This window comes from Vicugna pacos, chromosome 12 (genome assembly GCF_048564905.1).
Source record: "Vicugna pacos chromosome 12, VicPac4, whole genome shotgun sequence".
Classification (NCBI taxonomy): Eukaryota; Metazoa; Chordata; class Mammalia; order Artiodactyla; family Camelidae; genus Vicugna; species Vicugna pacos.
The window spans coordinates 13,870,219-13,889,627 of record NC_132998.1 but is presented as its reverse complement, the minus strand read 5'-3'; the positions used below and the strand labels follow the sequence as shown (position 1 = coordinate 13,889,627).

General features: G+C 35.8%; 1 protein-coding gene across 4 annotated transcripts in view; it reads right to left on the bottom strand.

Moving 5' to 3' along the window:
• Nucleotides 1-19,409, bottom strand: part of SENP1 (SUMO specific peptidase 1) — a 46,594-nt gene that overhangs the window by 13,735 nt on the left and 13,450 nt on the right. For all 4 annotated transcript variants that reach the window (XM_015238068.3, XM_031683062.2, XM_031683063.2 and 1 more), the window contains 8 exons: nt 16,595-16,766; nt 10,567-10,670; nt 10,199-10,485; nt 8,634-8,688; nt 4,766-4,804; nt 3,281-3,365; nt 2,899-3,054; nt 1,888-2,019 (listed from right to left, as the gene is read on the bottom strand). In XM_015238068.3, the coding sequence (XP_015093554.1) occupies nt 1,888-2,019; nt 2,899-3,054; nt 3,281-3,365; nt 4,766-4,804; nt 8,634-8,688; nt 10,199-10,485; nt 10,567-10,670; nt 16,595-16,766 (1,030 nt within the window). The remainder of the gene's footprint in view (nt 1-1,887; nt 2,020-2,898; nt 3,055-3,280; nt 3,366-4,765; nt 4,805-8,633; nt 8,689-10,198; nt 10,486-10,566; nt 10,671-16,594; nt 16,767-19,409) is intronic.

Sequence of the window (19,409 nt, the reverse complement as noted above, 5' to 3'; positions counted from 1 at the left end):
GGACAAGTGAACTGGCACCTGCATTCCAGGTTAACATTATTCTGAACTCAGAAGACGTACTCCTTACAAAAGTTACAGGTAAGTGTGGTGGAGATAAAGTAGACAAGGAATCATTCCTTCCCCTTGTCTCTTCTAAATAATGTAATTTCCATTAACTTTGCTTGCTAAAAATCCAGCCTCTGACGGGCCCAGGGAATGAAAACTATGTCCTGATGAATGCAGCCTCTGTAAGGGAGCTCACTGAGGTAAATGCCACAGTATATAGCAAGAACTCAGCTCATATCCTACTCACTGCTGCCCCCTAGAAGGTTTTGCATAATTTACAACTACAATCCCTATAGAATAACTGGCTCCTTCCCATTTGGCAGTGGCAGGCAAAATATGCCAAAAGACCACAGATTAGTGTCTCCAAATCAAAAACGCTTAATTGGTGGATACTTTTAAGTGTTCTTGATTTTCATTTTGCCTTTTGACTTAGTGAGCTCTTTTTTTCCCCTCTTTGTTATTTCATCCAGTGTTCTAATATCACTAATCTGAGCCACAAGAAGCAAGGGCTGTTTCCCCTAAAGACAGTATCAAACCATATCTTCTTTATGAAGATACTAGTCAGTGAGTGATGAACTTCTTAAATTTATATCTTATAAACTCACCAGTGGCAAAGAGAATGGGGCTAGTTAGTCCAGCTGGCCCCACAGAAAATCAACCTGCTAGACATGACATGTGGCTCTCAAATTCTATACATCTAATCCTAAAACATGTAAGATTCTGAGGTAGCATAATATAATAAATAAGACCCAATGTTTGGGTCTGAATTCTGGCTCTGCTACTTACTAGCCATGTAACTTTGCACGTTTCTTTATCTTTCTGTGCTTTGTTTCTTCATCTATCAAAAGGAGATGTTAAAACTATAGTATCCACCTCCAAGGGTTGTGGTGACTCTGACATGAGCAGAACACAAGAAACATTTAGAACAGTGCCTAACATGAGGTAAATGCCCAACAGATGTTAGCCAATATTGTTATCTGGAAAAGTCTTGACACGTAAGATCAGGATATAGGTATCTAGAATCTCTAGTGCTTACTATCGAGTATTTAAAAATTCTCCTTAGCTATGAAGCTTGAGTACACCCCAGACGTCAAGCAGGGATGCTCCTAGTGGGCCTAAGAAAGGAGGCAGGTACATAGGGGAAAACCCCAACCCAGTTCTCTTCTTTTGCTGTGAAAATATCCTTCTGAAATAAGATAGGTTCCTACAGGTTTAGGAATGGGACAGATCAGTTTAAAGATTCTAATGTAACTAATTTACTTAAAATAATCAGAACTCTCAGAAGCTGAGGGCCATAACCTTTTTTAAATCAATACATCTAATTTTTAACTTCAGGGTCAGTTTAAAAAAATACCACATATAAAGTTAGGCTATTTTAGAAAGCTTATCACTCACAACCTAAGTGACCTAAGTAGAGATAGAAAGGGTAGTAGAAATGGATTCCTATACGGAAATCCCAAAGTATTCCTTCATGCTGCAACATGGTCAGCTATTAAATATTTGCTCGAAAGATGTGGACTGCAGGGCAGGTGCCTTAAAGAGCATGAGAACACCAATGAATGAACGTCCTTTCCCTCAGCGTCCAAATCTTCAATACATAATAAGGTAAATCAGCAGTTCTCAGACACTAGGTACATAAGCAATCACCTGAGATATTTGTTTAAAGTGAATTTATCTCTACCACACTGCCTCATACTTATTCAAGAGAATGGAGAGGCCTGTGAGAGCTGATTCTGAAGCAGGTCATTCAAGGACCATACTCAGAGAAACAGTGAGATGATGCCGTTAGTTTCCATTTGATGTTCAGTCACTATCTGAATATAAAAACAGGTGTGAGATTACCTCATCATTGAGCCAGTTCAGATGGTTTAGGGTTTGAATATCTTTGCGTGTAATGGTCAAACGGAATGCTTCACTCAGAACTTCATCCTGGTTCCCATTACGAAATACATTCTTTATTTCTTTCTCCATTTCCTAGGGAACCAAGAAGTGTCACAGAGCAAGAATAAATGGCTTCAGACATACCAATTTCTCACCAAGCCCCGTGCAATCCCCAGACTTTATTTAATCACTAATCGACTATTTAATTCTAACATTCTAGTTTCTGTTCCTTCCAGTAATCTCCCTGATTACTTCCTTCCAGCCTATCTTGTCCACCCTTCTCTTTTTCAGCACATTTCAGACCCTTGTTTCATATTATTCCTAAAGTCTGAAATAACCTTCTGCTTTCTAAGTCCATGAGAAGACCTCATTATATTTTATGTCTTTGGTCAAACAGTTTCCTGAGAAATAGAATCTTTCTCAAAGATAATAATGGAGTAAAGGCAAAAGTAATCTTTTAGACACATTTTCCTAGAAAAATTTGTTTTATTTTTGTTAAGTAAAAATATGGAATTTAGCACAACTCTAATAAATGTGTTATACTCACTAGCTATATGATAGCTTTTCAAACAGAAGAATGAATTAAGGAACAGATTATTTTAAAATGTACGCAGACTTTCACATATTTTCCAAATTTTTATACTATTTTTATTAACTTAAAAAATGATAAACCTCAGCTTACTATCTGATGTCAAAGTACTGTACATGTGCATTAATAATGCACATGAAATGAAACACAAATTTATTAAATGCTTTTCCACTGAAGTTGTAAAAGCCCCCATAATTTTTTCCTCAATTTTCAATAATCCTTTAAAAATAAAGCTAAGATTGCATGTAATACCCGATAAAGCAGGAGTATGCAATATAATTTAAACACCAGATGTTCTATTATTTTTATGTTTGAAATTTGTCCAAAGCATTCTCTCTAAACACAGCACTTTTGAGTACAGGAATTTATAGTATATAGTTTACCTCTGTGATTTCAGGAAATTCATCCTCACTATCAGTTAATTTGTGACCTTTTTTCTCTGTTTCTTGGGCAATTGTGACAGGGATCTCCTTTTCAAGAGGTACACGAAGATGCAGTTCCACTGAATCATGTATTGAATGTTCCCGTTCCTGTAATCTCTGAAAGATAGAACTTCAAAATAAGTGGAATAAAGAAATCTGCTATTTGTCTATGTACACGGAGTGGTACTACCTGGAGAGCCAAGGACACACACCACGTACCATACACTGCTGTGCTACTACATGACCTTGCAATTACCACAGCCTCGGTTCCCAATCCAGGTAACCTTCCAAATTAGTTTTGATTTGGATGTGCTATTCATTTATTATCTCAAAGTTTTTTTACCTGGTTTTGAAGCTGTAATGCCAGTGCTTTCTGCTCTTCAATCTGGCGCAATCTTTCCCGTGCTCGAGAATCATAAACACTAGTTCTAGGAAATGAAAAGGAATGTGACACAAATGCTGACCACTTACTCAGCATTAGGAACACTGCTGATGCACAATAAGCATTAAACATAAAACTCTCATATAGAAAGTCTAAAATCCTTATACTAATTTATCATTACACTCATTTATTTATTTCATGCTCTTAAAATGAATTTAATTAAAATTGAGCATTTTCACAGATAAAATTAAAACTAGCTTATGGTTTAAGAGTGGGGTTGTGGCATTTCTTTGAAAATTAAAATGAACAAACTACAACTTGCCTGTATAATCTTCCAAGCCCAGCTCAAATCCTGGCAGAGAATAACCAGCACAATGTATGTGACAACACACCAAGTCTTTATTCCTTAATCTCTCCAACAGGCAGTCTTGCCATCCACCCAATTAGTATAGTATTCTATACTCTATTCACATCTCTTCTGTTTGTTTGCTTATTTGTTTACTTGTTCACTTTAGTATATATCATCTCTTGGATTTTTAAAAGCACTTACTTGTGTACACCTCATATGTGAACATTTTGAAATTACGGACTGTGTCCTATTCACTTCTACAACATCACCCACCGTTTTAGCTCACGTAGGTGTTCACTATGTGTCTGTTGAATTAATACATTACTTTGAAAACAAATATATTTCTTTGCAGAAAAAATATACTTGGTACTAGTGATGTACTACATTTACTTTAAAACACAGTGAAACCTCACAGTGTTACTGAAATATTCCTACTATTTTTTTTTGAAATGATGAAAATTACTAGTTTGTTCCTAAATGTGAACAAGTGACTTTTATGTATATACATAAATGCTTAGCCCTTTTTAAAAACAGGCTGCTAAGATTATGGAGAAAGTGAAACTTCCATCTGGAACCCCCAAAATGAGACTGAATCCCAAAGAAGAAAATAATACAAGATACCATTGACGTTTTAGTTCAAATATTGTATTTATGATCCCAAAGAAGAAATACGGGTTTTTTTCTTTAAAAAAAAATCAACAAGGCTATGGTTTGGATAACTCAAAAGTGAGTCCTTGAAACTAGAGACTAAACTTCCAGTAATTTTGCAAACTCCAGAAATACAAATCATTCAATAAATTAGTTTTATCAATGTAAAAATAAGGACATTTATTTCTCTTTCTATGTAACAGCTAACTTAGAAATATTTTTCCAATTCAACTTAGCTTCAACAATTGTTATAGATTTAATAAACCTGAGCATAGAAATGTCCCAACCCCAAAAGAACTTTTAAAACCCAGTAACTTAAAAAGTTACTTTATAAATAGGAAAATTTTACTAACTGAAAACAGGTAGGGTGATCGGCTAACTGAGTTCTTTTAACTGAAAAGAAAGTGATGGAGAAGGAAAAAAAAATGATACCAAAAATAGTAACTTACAATTCTTTGATCCACAGCTCTGCCTGGAAAAAAGTAGGACTATGGGTGGGAAAAGAAAAATGTGACAAATCAGCAGGAGATTTAAAAGAAAATCAAATATTTTCACCATGAAAACCAATCATTTAAATAGTTTACAAGAATGCTTTACAAGTATATAATAAGACGGCCTAAATTACATAAAACTATTTTATCTGAGAACTAAAGGAATACGAATATGAGTCACCTGCACACATACAGTTAAAAAGATGGCCCAACATTCAACAGAGAAATTAAGTTTAGCATAGCTCCTTACTTGCAAGAGAGGCCAACATGATGTGAAAGAGTACATCACTTGTCAAGGTAATATATTAAGCTAGAACATTCCTCTTCCTAAATGGCTCAGACTGACAGATTTATTAATGATTTAATAAAATCTTATCAATTCTTGGACTTCTTGTTGGTCTACTTAACCAACATTCAACCAAATCATAGTAGATACTGAAAATCCCTGCCCACAGAATAATCCATATCAAACAGCTAATGAGCCAATGAACCAAAGTGGGTAATCAGCAATACACTCCATCCACAGATGGAAGACCAGTTCTGCATGCAGCTCTTGCCGACAACCAGGTGAGTAACGCGTAGCAGAGTCACAGGCATGTTGTCTGTTCCAGAGCCTTTTACTCTTCTCAGACTTCCTTATCTCCTTGCTAGCCCCTAACTGAAGGAGTTCTCACAGAACCAAATGAAAGAAGAGTGAACACTTTTCTGAAGGAAATTTTCAGAGATGCAGAACAAGTAAACAGAGCATCAGATTGGAAGTTAAGAGGTGGGGATCTCCTGCAGCCACCCTTGATAAGCTCTGTGACCATGAGCAAGTCACTTCCTTTTCCATGGGCCATAGTTTCTGGATTTTTAAGTATGGAGATCAGTGTCCCCTGTAGTTCTTAAATTTCTACAGTCTTCTCTAGTAAAGGCAAGAACACAGGCTCAGAGATTATCCCTTGCTCCTTAGCCTAACTTCTGAGAATTAGCGTTCCCAATCATCCTTAGTTCTGGGGTTTGGTGATGAAATTACCTCCCCACTGTCATTGAGGTTAATAAGGGTAGAACACACAGGAGGTGGCCTATCTCCTTAATGCAGTGAACAACTGATCCTACAGCCAAGAAAGAAAGTCACAGAGATCAGTGGAAGCACTGTGAGGGGCTACTACTTAGTGTGCAAAACTAAAAACAAATGAATGTGAAAACACGCTTATTACACAATATAACAAAGTGACAAGAATCACCCAGAATTTCATGGTATTGGATCATGCTATTCAAATTTGTCTGCTTCTCTTATTAGAATACAAACTTGCTGAGGATAGGAATTTTTGTCTTTTGTATTTACTACTGTATCCTCTGCACCAAGAATAGTGCTGACATATAAGAGGCACGCAGTATTTATTGAGTAAATAAATAATGTAAGGGAGAAGCACTTTTCTTCAATGAATCAACGTATCTTTTGGCATTGAAAAGCAAAATACAGAGGAAAAGGCAAAATCTTTTTTCAAAGAGATTATGCATTATTTCTCATAATAACTGAAGCACACAGTAATAATAATAATTATAGCTATTTACTGAGTTATCTACTTATTGCTTTATGTATAAAACTGTTTTAGGGGTTTTACATATTAGTTAAGCCTCATGATAATCCTCATATTAATTAAACCTCAATATAATGTGTAATAAGGAAATATTCCTTACACTGTACGGAAAAGGAAACTGGGTTCAAAAGAATAATTTGTCTTGGAAGAGTGAGGACTAGAAACTATTTCTGTCCAATTCCAAAGACAATGTTCTTTCTGTTATTGTAAAGTGTCTTTTAATAAATCAAAGCATTAAGCCAAAACGGATATGATGAGTATTTGGGCTACTCAAGAGAGGATTTCCGGCATTCTAGGAAATTCATTTATTTAACAAAGATTTATTTACTAAGTACTCATGATGTGTCAGGCACTATGACTGGCTCCAGGTGATAAGTGCAAAGGTATCAGTAACAAACAAGGTACAGAGATAGAAGTGCTGGAGGGAAGGACTAGTAATGCCTGGAGAAGCCAGAGAAATATCCTGAGGAAGAAATAACACCTGTCAGACTTTGAAAAGAAAAATAAGAGTATAACAAGTGGACAAGGAGGTAAAGCGAATTCCAGGCAGAAGGATCAGAATGTATAATGGCACAGAGGCATAAAAAGCATGGCATATTCAGGGAAATAAGGGCAGATCTTCATTGCTGAAACTTAACTCAGAGGCAGGGGTGGGCGATTAAGAATAAAGAGCCCATCAACAAAGCCTTGGGAGAGTAGGCTCTAACTTTGATAAACAGCATTATCCAGTGACCCTTACCCAAGACTATTTCTCATCCATCTCACTCTTCAGTCATCCCTAGAAGAAACCCTCCATAAAGGAAAGGCACACTTCGTAAAGAACAACTGAAGAACCGAGAGCACCCATTACGTGAAATCAACTTTTCCCAAGAAAGAACATCTATTCTTGTGCATACGTGTAAGTAACATGTAAGTGTTTTATCTATAAGTTAATCCTCATGACAATTCAATAGTAAGGCATTCATACTTGCTTTATTAATAAGGAAACTGAAGCTCAGAAGAGTAACTTGTCCAAAGTTACACGATGCCTGGAAAAGGCAAGATTAGAATCCACATCTAACTTCTCCCCCCAAAAAAGTATGAAAAATAAAGTATCTAAACTGGAAAGTCTTCTTGGGAAACTATAACAAACAGAGAATTTTTTAAAAAAATACCTGACGTTTAAGACATATAGGGGAGCTGCAAAGAAGTAGGGGAGCTGAGATGAGAAAATCATTTTATTATCCCTAATCTTCTCATTGGAAAACTGATACTATTATTATTCTAGCAACTGAATTGGTAAGGCCAGATATAGCAAAGACATAGCAATCTAAGTAGTAACCTATTGGGTTACAGAGGAAGAAGTTCTTGATACCTCTCAGAGGGGTCAAGTTTCATAGAGAAGACCACATCTGAAATGAGACTTAAAAGATACGAAAAAGACTACTGCCAGACAGACAGGTTGCGATGGGGTGGGGGGACCTACCAGGCAGAACACTGAATGTGAAGGTAAGACAATGCCTATCATCTTGTAAGTCCGCATATAATAATCACATGAAAGAATCCACCCTTTACATATGGCTCCTTCTCTCACCTCCACTGTGCGTTTCCTCAAATGTCACCTTATCAGAGAGTTGCCATGATCATCCTAGATAAACAGCACCCCCAAACCCCAGTCTATATACTACCATATTTATTTTTCTTCACAGCACTTCACAGCACTAGGCGTGCTTATTTATTCATTATTTGTCCCCCATCCCTCCCCTTACACTCCTTACAATTAGAATGTAAACTCTCTGTGAGCAGGAACTTCATTTTGTTCACTGCTGCTATCCCCAATGTCTCTACAGCACCTGGCACCCAGTAGGCTATTAATAAATACTTGTTAGAGGGAGGAACGTGTGACAGGAAGCAAGTCTTGTGGAGGAAGGTACTGTATACCACATTAGGAGTCTGGACTTGATTCTATGTCTGATGAGCCACCCTTGAGGGAGGTTAGTGAATGATTAGATATGCATTTTAGAAAGATCATTCTGCATAATGGAAGACAGACTAAAGAATAAGGTAAAGAATGGATTAGAGAACACAGTGGAAAATGGAATGAAGAACAAAATGGAAGCTGGAGGGAAAAAGATCAATTAGGAAGTCACTGAAATAATTCAAACAACACAGGAGAGAGGTCTAAGTTTTGTAACTCTCAGTGAAGAAACTGATTAGAGACAGGGAAAACAACATGTTAAGAATGTCCTTTAACCAAAGTTTACCTGGGAGCTGGAGTCTGAGAATCTTTCACTTTGAGTAAAATCACAGAGTCTGATCCTAAACAAAGAAACACAAGAGCATATCGTTATTAACAAAATTCCACATTCTGTACTTTCTAGATGTCTGTAGTTTAAGTTCCCATACTTGGTTATAGTCTGTTTCCATACAAATAACACAGCGTAAGGGTAAAGGTAAGATGGAAGAGAAAGAGAGGCAGGTCCATTTTCACTGAGCCATAAACAGGGCTTAGTGCAGAGCACGCCTCCCATGTAAAGGACTCTTTCTAAAACACAAGTGTGCATGCCCTTCGGCATCTCCCCCTGGGCTGTGCTTGCTCACTCGGCTTCCTCTCCCTGTTCCCGGGAAACAAGAACATGCCAAGATTTCTCAGAAGTCTTTAGTTTATGAACTGCCATGAGACTGCATGAGGTGAAAAGGGAAGGGGAAGGGAAAGGAGGAAGGGGCAAATAACAGGAGGAAGTCAGAAAGAAAGAGAGCAACAGCTTTCTGAGAAGCAGCAGAGTCTAAAGAGTACAAATACAATCATCCTAGCATTTATTTTCTGTGTTATTAAGGCAGGAATCATGTCCTTCCAAAGCACTATGATCAGAACCTCATTTAGAGTACTAACTGGTACAGGAAACAGTTCAGTTTGTTCTAGTTTAGTTGTGTCTAAGCATCTGCCACCCAGTGAATGTTTCTGAAATCAAAGGCTTCTAATAATAGTTCTCGGTAAATCACCTCAAAAAATCTAATATAAGTTTTCACAAATATGTGTAGCTACACAATGACGTCACCAACAATTTTAATATCCAAGTGAGAATTTTAAGAAAGTGAGGAATAGATTTTTTAAAAAATTAAATGAACTGAAGAAGGAGGGGAGAGCCTTAGAGACTGATTTGGCAAAAGACCCCTAATGTCTAACCACTTCACATAAAACTTGTTTTAAGTTACATACCTAAATAGATACCATAAACACACACATAACACATACCTAAAGAAGGGGGAAACTAAGCAAACAAAAAAATTATCACTGCGAAACTTCTAACTAACTGTAATGCTAAGAGACTATTTCAGTTAGCTGAGAGTTAAGGAGAAAACTCTTTTGTTTCCAAAATTTGCTGACAACCATTCTAAAATGCATAAACCTACTATGTAGGTTTTATAAGCACTACCTGCTTAAGAATTTTTACATCAATTCTTAACTGATGTTTCAAAATTCCGAGAACTTCAGAGTACTTAGTTTTCATTGTAAAGTACTAAAAGTAAAGAAAGAACTTCAGTAATTGGGCTTAACATATTCTGACACAAGATTGCTCAGGAAGTTAATCTTTTAAATAAAATATTATATGAAATAATTTGCATCACCATGTAAGAAAAAAGTTACTTATATGTTCAGTTTATTCATGGCATGGCTAACTGAATTAAATGTATTTAAGGTATCTTATATCTTGCATTTTAATTAAGTTACATGTGTATTACTACCTTGCCTGTAATTCACATAGACCCAATAAACAGTTAGCCGGCTATTAGGATTGAAAATACAGTAACCCAATACCATGTTTACCTTCAGATTGTGTATTTGAAGCTGGTATGTTATCCGGTTGAGATGGAAGAGAGTGGTGATGCTGGGGTTGATGGAGAGGATCAGAATCTTTGGATCCAAATGCAACAACATCGGGGGTATAAGACAATAAGGAACACACGCTGTGGGACAGTTGTTCCGGGGCAGTTAAAATGCTGGCAGATCCAGATGACGAAGTGTCAGAGCCAATGATCTGAGCTGCACAAGAGTTTCCATTTTTAAACAGTGGGTCTTTCAAAGTATTCTTACTGGAACTAAGACATCGAGACCTAGCAAAAGAAGAATATAATTTCAAACCAAATAACAAAATGTAGAATTAAATTCATTTGAAATATGGTTCTGTGACTCACAGGTGTAAAGGAAAATGTGTGGTAGGTTTGGCTACGGAAAACTGTTTCCCTGTGACCACCTGTAGCAGCTGTCTGTAAATTTCTCGTTCTTCTTCTTGAACTGTCTATAAAAGAAAAAAAAAAATCTTAAACACATTCAATAAGGCAAATATTTCTCACAGTAGCATCTAGACTCCCAGAAGCTCTGTCAAAGCTCTGACAGAGTCCTCATGATAATTAAGAATTACGTTCTTTAATAATATTCTAGAAAATTATAAAGTATATATAAGAGGAGTTGAATGAAGTAAATACCAGGCAGTATATTTTGGAAAATTATAGGGCATATGCGTAAATAATAGCACAGAGAAACTATAGGATATGAAACCAAAAGGCCAGTAGGAAATCACTTCTGAGACCCAGAAATAAAACATTTGAGGATTTCTACATAGGATACCAACAAATCCCTTGGCTCCTCATAACTGTTAGAAAAATCACAAGGAAGTAACCAGAACAGTCAACATCAGAGTGGAACATCTTGCTAAAGTTTCCTATTCTATTCAATTTTTAAGAGTATAAGTATTTTCCAGAGATGGTTTTCATTGCCAATATTTACTTACTTTTCTCCCCTTAATCCCAATACTGAATTTAGGGAAAAGCACATATTTCACAACATTCATACACTTACTGACTTATACACCTACTACGCTCTAGTCACTAGAAATACCGCACTGAATACAATAAAGTTCGTGCCCTCGTGGAGCTTACATTACAGTGAAATAATTCACAAACACAAAACTAGTTAAATAGTATGAAGAAACTTAAAAGTACAAGAACAGAAAGTGATGGAGGGAGAAGAGCAGGAACAGGTAAGATCTCTCTAAAAAGGTGGTATCTCAACAGGAACCTAAAATTAAAGGAAAAAGTCAGTCATAGCAATTTATAAAAAGAGTATTCAGGCAGAGGAAGAGCAAATGCAAAGGCCCTGAGACAGGAATGTGCTTGATGTGTTCAAGGAATAGTAAGGTCAGTGTGAATCAGAAGAAGAGTAGTAAGAAATGAGGTCACTTAGCACAGAACCAGAGTACACAGCTACAACCATGGTAAGGCACCTACCCCACACAGATCGCCTGAAGCAAGGGGCTGCATTCACTGAAGAACATGCCCCAGAATTTTTAAAAATCTTATATACAATCTAATACAACACCAATCTTCACAAAATAATTTTAATACTTTGTGCCGGGGCTAGCAACATCCCACACTGTGACATTTCAATATGCACATAAGCATTTTTTTCAGTTACAAATGTTTTTTAAAAGCACAGTGAATTAAGCAATTGTCTATGCAAAGATAAAGAAGCACTAAGACACTAAATATTTTCTTCTTGAATCTTTTTTTTTTTTTTGGCCACATAGTAAATTTCAATTACATCGTCAGTATAATGTGACTGACTGCACTGTGAAGCATGGCAACTCCTTATGAGAAAGAGCCATCCTTAAATTTGAACAGTTGAGTGATGGGAAAACATAGAACTAGTTGAGCATTTGGTGGCAAAACAGACCCAAGAGAAAAAACAAACAAACAAATTAGCAATGTTCTGTATGAAGAAAAGAAACACTATTATTTTATCCTTAAGACATTAATACTATATTCAGATGATGGTGGTCTTCTTTTAGTGTTTGTAAAGAGATTGTCTACAGCATTAAAAACCATAATTGAAACACATGCCTCTTTATTAAAACCTAAATTTGCTATTATGAAAGTTTTTCAGGTAGGTAATCTAAAGATGAAACATCACTATGGTTTATCAGATTGTAAGAGAGTTCTTTGCCAACTCCACAGTGACCTATATACAGGAAATCTGTGTTATCTGGCACTTTAATGACTAGAACACCCTTCAATGTAAACCTTAACTCCACTTTCCCACTATACCAAATAACCTAATCCACAATTCAGTAGGGTCAACAGTATGTCGTTTTCAGGGGTGGCAGAAAGGCGGGAGGGAAGAGAAATCATGAGTGGAATACCACACCTGAGTCACAGAAATTAACTCCTAATCAGTCATTTTACTTCATTTCCACTGTCCCATCAAACTACATTTTAAAAAGCTTTAACTGTGTTATCATCATCATAGGGAGGAGAGTTAAGCAGATAAACTGGTGTAAGAGGTTACTCTGCACAACAAGAGAAGGTAAAGAAATATCCCCATCATTCAAAGACCTCGAGAGAGCGCCAAGAACAGTGAGATACTTTGTTCTGGTACCCTAAAAACTTCAAAAATAAAAAGTTAGAAACATTTCCCTCCTCCTTCACATTACATAGCAGAATGTTTTCTTGGAATAAATTTTTATATTTATAAATAAAACATGAAGAACCAAGGTGCCATTCAGTGACTCAGTTAATGCAAATTATGAGAAGTCTAGATTAATTCAATGTAAAGAGTTGATTTAAAAAAAAAAATCAACTTAACGCACACATAAGTCCCCCACAGATCATTTTCCCCAGTAAATACATCTTCAAAGAAGAGCTTCTGTCTGAGCCTGAACAGTCTCATAGTCATTAAACAACACAAAATGAACAGAAATAAATGTTCCGTATTCCAGATAATTATCTGAGGTCTCTTCCAGCCCCATACTTTCAGTTTAAACTAATAAATGGTTTAAAAAAGAAATTACAGAGACATGGTTAAGAACTTCCATTGTTTTACATGTTAATTTGGAAGTTACAAGAATTTTTTTTTTTTAATGATGCAAGGTACTTTTCTGTTTTAGGCTTCATTAAAAACAAAAAACACAGGGTATGTTACACTTTATTTAGAACCATTTCAGACAAAGAAAAGATAGTCTAGGCAACTCTCAAAAGAACATATAACATTTCGCTTTACCGAAAGAAAAGGCAAAGAGGGAAGTCACTTGGAACGTCACACACAATCCTTTTCTGGAGCACTTGGCACTATAAAGAAACATCTTTCTCTGTATATTATTTATTAAACAATTTTCTATTCAGTGAGCAAATTAGGAAACTAAGAGGAAAGGAAGCAATAACTGGATAAAATGTTAAAGTAAAGCAAGTTGGCTAACGTTACATTTTAAACCTAACAAAGGACCAAAGAAAGTTTAGAAAGTAAAAGGATAATTAAGATGCTGAATTCTATTAAGAGAAAAATACAGCAGATTCTTGCATTTAGATACTTCCGTAAGAGGCTCCATCATAAAACTGAATTGTAGAATTATAAAAATTAAATGGAGAATACAAATGAAATTTTAGCAAACCACTAATTCCTTGTTATAAGTTACCCAAATAACTTCATAAATCCCCCCACTTTTTGTTTAAGGTATTAACTTTATATTATGTAAATAAATTTCACATATAAAAATGCGTAATTCAACAATCTTCTGTTTTTAAGTTCAAAATTCTTGGTTTATAACAAAACTATAAATTGTTTTTTTTTTTTAAAGAATAAAAACATCAGTGTCATCTATGAGAAAGTCCAACATCTTAAAATGTCACTCAGTATGTTGCAGAGAAGCATGTCTGGAAGCAACACATAACTGAAGAGACACTACTTGTGTTTTTACCATTTCACGTTTTTATTGTCCCTAGTAGATTTTCCTTCCCCAACGATACATCCTCTGTAACAGTGCCAACAGAATCTTCTGTGTTAATGGAAATGTTCCACATCTGCACTGCCCAGTATGGTAGCCACTACTCATACGTGGCTAATGAGTACTTGAAATGTGGTTAGAGTGACTAAGAAACTATATTTTTATTTTATTTTATTTGAATTAATTTAAGTAACATATGTGGCTACTGGTTACTCTATTAGCTAGTATAGTTCTTTCATGTTGCCCTTGAATCAGCCATCAGCCAAGTCATGGTCGTACGGCCACCACCTGCATGCTTCCAAATTCTTCTTGTATTCCCTTCACAATCTTGCTGTATGACTGAACAGTACAGTAGTTACATCAAGTTAATCTTGTAGATGGCTTCACATTCCTGAAGGTGCTAGGTAACTCCAGAACTAAGATAAATACACAATTTTCTTCCTTAACATAAGCAACAGCATCTCCCTTGGAGGTCCCACTGTTTCCATGGAAAATAATTTTCCTCTAGTTTATAAGCTCCTATCAATAAATTCTTTAGTCCTGGGCCGGGGGGACATATTAGATTTTCATCTGGATTATCTGTAATATCCAAGACTAAACATCTAAATAATCTGTTGAAAGTTTCATTTTAATAAAGTATGGCCCAACATTTTGTCTTATATGAGTCTTAGTCATATAATATGGGTTATTCCATGTTTCTATACTACAGGTGACTTGCTTACACACAGCAGATTATAGACCTAAAAACAAGTAAGGCAAAATTTCCTGCATCTCCTGTTCCACAGGATAGGTTCAATCCTTGGCATCATCTTGACACTGTGGAAGGAAACAGAGCTCTAGCTTCACGCCCTCCACTGACCCAGCCTGTGGCCTGGAAGGTGGATTGGAAGGATAAATGTATTCAGTCAGCCCAAGTTCTCAGGCTGGAAGTGGAGGTGCAAGGAGGAGGGGCTCAGTGGTCCCAAGGACTCGTTGGCCGGTGGGTGAATGCTGGGCTTACAATGAACACAGTCTAAAGCATTCTGGGGATCCCAGCAGCAGACACATGAGACAGAGAAGGGTTTGGGAGGCCTGTGTCCAACTCCCATGCTGTTACTGTCTCCTTCCCCACTAGTCTGCCCATACCCCATAGGCTGCCTAGGTCCCAGCAGAAGCACAACCCCCACCACTCCAGCACTTTAAAAAAAGTATTTATGTAATAACTGATACATACATGGTACCAAATCCAATGTTACAAAAGGTACAGTGAAAAATAAATCTCCCTTTCATAAACTGTTGCTTAGCTCTTCTCACCAAAAGCAACTGTTGCCAGTTTCTTGTCTATTGTTTCCCCCTGCTAAATATGATCTACCAGTTCTGCCACTCTCTGCTTGAATATTTAGATTTAATACAAATTTAAAGCCAGAAAAGTACAGCATCTTTCCTAGCCATGTCACAAATAATCAAGTTCTGCCACCTAAGAGATCTTCATTAACATAATTACATAATTATCTAAAACATAATGCTGTTTTCTTGACTCCACAATCTATAAGCTCCAATGGGCAGGAACCACATCACCACGTTGTATTAATAGAAAGCATCCTACACTAGACTCCTTTTGAAGAACTGGGCTGCAGGCTGGCCATTTATTAGTTGTGTAACTGCTGACCTTTACTTTCCAGCTTTGTAAAATTTGATTATTACATCATCTCTACCTATTTCACAGAGTTAAAAGAATTCAAAATAATAAATCATGTGGAAAGAACAATGGAAGCTCTACTGTTATATAAACATGAGGTCATCATTGTTCATTTGTATCTCCACAGCAACAAGTCTAATGCTGACTGGATGCATAATATTTACTTGAACAGGTATAATAAGCACATTTTCTATTATATAAATAATATGCTATGTTATATTTACAGAATTGATTTTTCCCTTTACATTTACTGAATGAATATAACAACACAGCGGAAACATAGTATCTTTCTTTTGGAGAAAATCTATGATCTCAAAGGTCTTATAATGAAAGGATGTAAATTATTTAGCTGGCTCTTGATTTTTCTTTTACATTGAAGAAAAATTGTCCTAGTAAGAAGTAAGGACAAGTATTTTATCAAATTCAGCAAGGTTAACAGTTTTGCTACATGAAATCAGTTTTAGGAAGGTTCCAAAAGAGAAGAGAGATAGTTTGATGTATGAGAAATCATTCAGACAATACTGAAGATTAAGTCTGCTGTCCAACAGGAATAGAAGATGGTAAGAAAAATTCGGAAGTCCTGCTAAAATATCCCCTTAATTTCTTTAGAGCAGTCAACAGTACTCAAAAAGAGTAACTAAGAAAGAAAAGACGCAGAAAGGATTAAGTAAATGGAATGGTTAATAAACAACTAAGTCAGAGGGAACAAATGGCTGAATGCAGGGAAAGAGGCTAACTTTTAGTAGCTTTTACTGCAGGTTTTCCTTACCTCTTCTGCTGTGCTAACATGTCGCCTCTGAGTTTTCTTGGGACTCAAAAGATTTCGACGACATGAACCACTCCAAGATGGACTTGGAACAGGTTTAATAGGAAAAGATTTTTCATATGCAGATACATGGCAGTGATGGTTTGACTTTCCCATAAAAGTGTTTGATAATCCACTAAAAAAAAGAATTTGTAAGAAAAAACAAGAACAGTAAGTAAGAAAATCTAATCTAGTGATTATTTTCACGTTCAAGAAATAACAAAAACAAAAAATTAACAGGCAGAATGCTAGATGTACCCTATGAGAGAAATACACAAGAAATGATACTGAGTTGCTGCATCAGGTTCTGCCACTTAGGAGGTCTTAAACTACCAAACTATATAATTATTTAACACCTAAAATTGTATTTCTTAGCTTTGTAATCTGTAAGTTCCTTTGGTCAGGAACGACAGACCTATGAGGTGTGACAGAAAGCATATCAGATTAGACCTCTTCAGAAAACCTGGGTTCTAGGTACGCTAATATGCACACACTTTCTATTCACACCCTACAGCTCCCTCCCCCAGCCTTTTGGAGGGAATTATTTTAAGATTAAATATGCAAAGATGGATAAAGCTGAAGCTTCTCAATTACCTTTTCAACTGAATGTTAGAGTTACCTGAAAGACCAACAGAGGGCTCCCATTCTTCACTGAAAACAACCACAAGGCTTTTTATTAGGCTGCATCACTGTCTGTGAATGCTCCTTCTGGCCTCACTATTTACCTCTTCTGAAGGAGAATTTAGTTTGGTTTCTTTATACCACTGTACCTCACATAATGGGGAAAATTGGCAAGAAAATATCTTTGTGAATTCAAAGCCCAGTTTTATCTCTAAGGCTAAGTTAGTAATTTAAAGATTTTTTTCTCTACGTGCTCTTTTTCATCTATCATTGGCATAGGCACTTGTGTCCAGAATTAATTTTCTTTCTTTCAGCTGAGGATGAAGAATAAAGATACATAGCTGACTAAGCTGAATTTGATAAAATCAATTCTTTAAATCAGTACATGTGGTCTGGAGCCAAATGAAATCAGACTAGGTCTAAAGAAAATTAAAAAGTACATATACTCTATACTCTAACTCTTCAAACTCTAATGATTTCTGTGTGTGTTAGAGCGGGGAAAGGAGCAAGAACTCAGAATTTCAGAAACAGGCTTCTTTTCTTAGAATAGGTAGATGCAGCTAGGAAAAGACGGCAAGAGCAATATAATTTATTTGGTAAAGATATAATAAGCTCCTCACAGTGTCTTTTGTCTTTTATATTTATGCTTCCTAGGGTGTGTGCGCATGCGTGTTTAATGCAAAAGTTCTTCTTCTAAAGACACAGTATGAGGGCATCTTGCAATGCCAGAATGCAAGGGTGTTACCAACAATTAATAAGGTTGAGTCAGACACAGATGTAAGCCTGAAGGAGCTCCCACTGGCCAAAGCTGTGAGAATGTAAGCATTAAAATAATAATGATTATAGGAGATTGAGACACACTGAATCCATAATGACACTAAGAAAAAAAACAAATTCATTTGAAGTACATAAAGTCGCTATTTTTAAAAAACTTACTTTGAAAATTGGCAATGAAAAAGAAAGATCTATTCACATATCCTGCTTTCCCAGTAGGAAATATATTTCAGGGTAACCAAATAGCCCCAACTAATAAGGATAAAGTCTCCTCCTTTACAGTAGAGTGCCATTAGTAAGTGAAACAAATGATAAAATTAGCAAAATACTATTTCTTTAACTCTAATAAAATTATTATCAAGTCAAAGGGGGTCAAAAGGTACAAACTTCCAGTAATAAAATAAGTCATCAGGATGTAATACACAGCATGGTGACCATAGTTAATAACACTGTATTTCATATTTGAAAGCTAGTAAGAGAGTAGATCTTAAAAGTTCTCATCGCAAGAAAAAAAAATTTTTGTAACTATGTATGGTGGTAGATGTTAACTAAACTTATTATAGTGATCATTTTACAATATACACAAATATTGCATCATTATGCTACAAACCTGAAATTAATAAAACATTTTAGGTCAATTATATCTCAATTAAAAATTATCAGGTAAGGATTATCAATTGATACTAGTAATTCTTAAGCTGATGTGAAACTGGTGGTTCACATAATGCCAAAGTAACATCATTTAGATTACTTTCTAGTCACGGGGAAGAAACCTAACTGTACAATTAAGGACCAGACTGTTATCATCCTAATCAAGAGGTCAATCCTGCATCACTAATGATAGGAACCAGATATTTTAGGTTTTCTAATGTGACGTAACACAGCACCAGCTTTTATTCAAGTAAAAAATCTAGTTTATAAAAAATATAGAGGGTAGAGGACAAAATAATGATACCATGAGGAAGCAATCTGTTAGGTCCAAAAGGTAGAACGCTATGCAGAAAAAAGTCATGTCATAAAAAAAGGGGGGCTGTTCTAGACTCTAAGAGACTTAGGGATGACTACTACCAGATGCAATCCTAGACTAGATACTGGTTCAGACAAATAAGCTGCAGCAGACACTTCTAGGTCAACTATGAAAATTTTAGTAAATTTAGTTAATGTAGAAGATAAAATTTACTGAACAAAAAAGAGAAGATGATTGACTGAAAAAGCAGATTACAAGAGTATATACAGTATGAACTAATTTTTGGAAAAAAAATATGTGTAAACAGAAAAATATCTATATGTACTAAGAATTACAGAGATGATCTCTGACAGGTGGGAATATAATGTTTTCATTTCTTATTTGTGCTCATCTGCATTTTCTAATTTTGTACAAAGC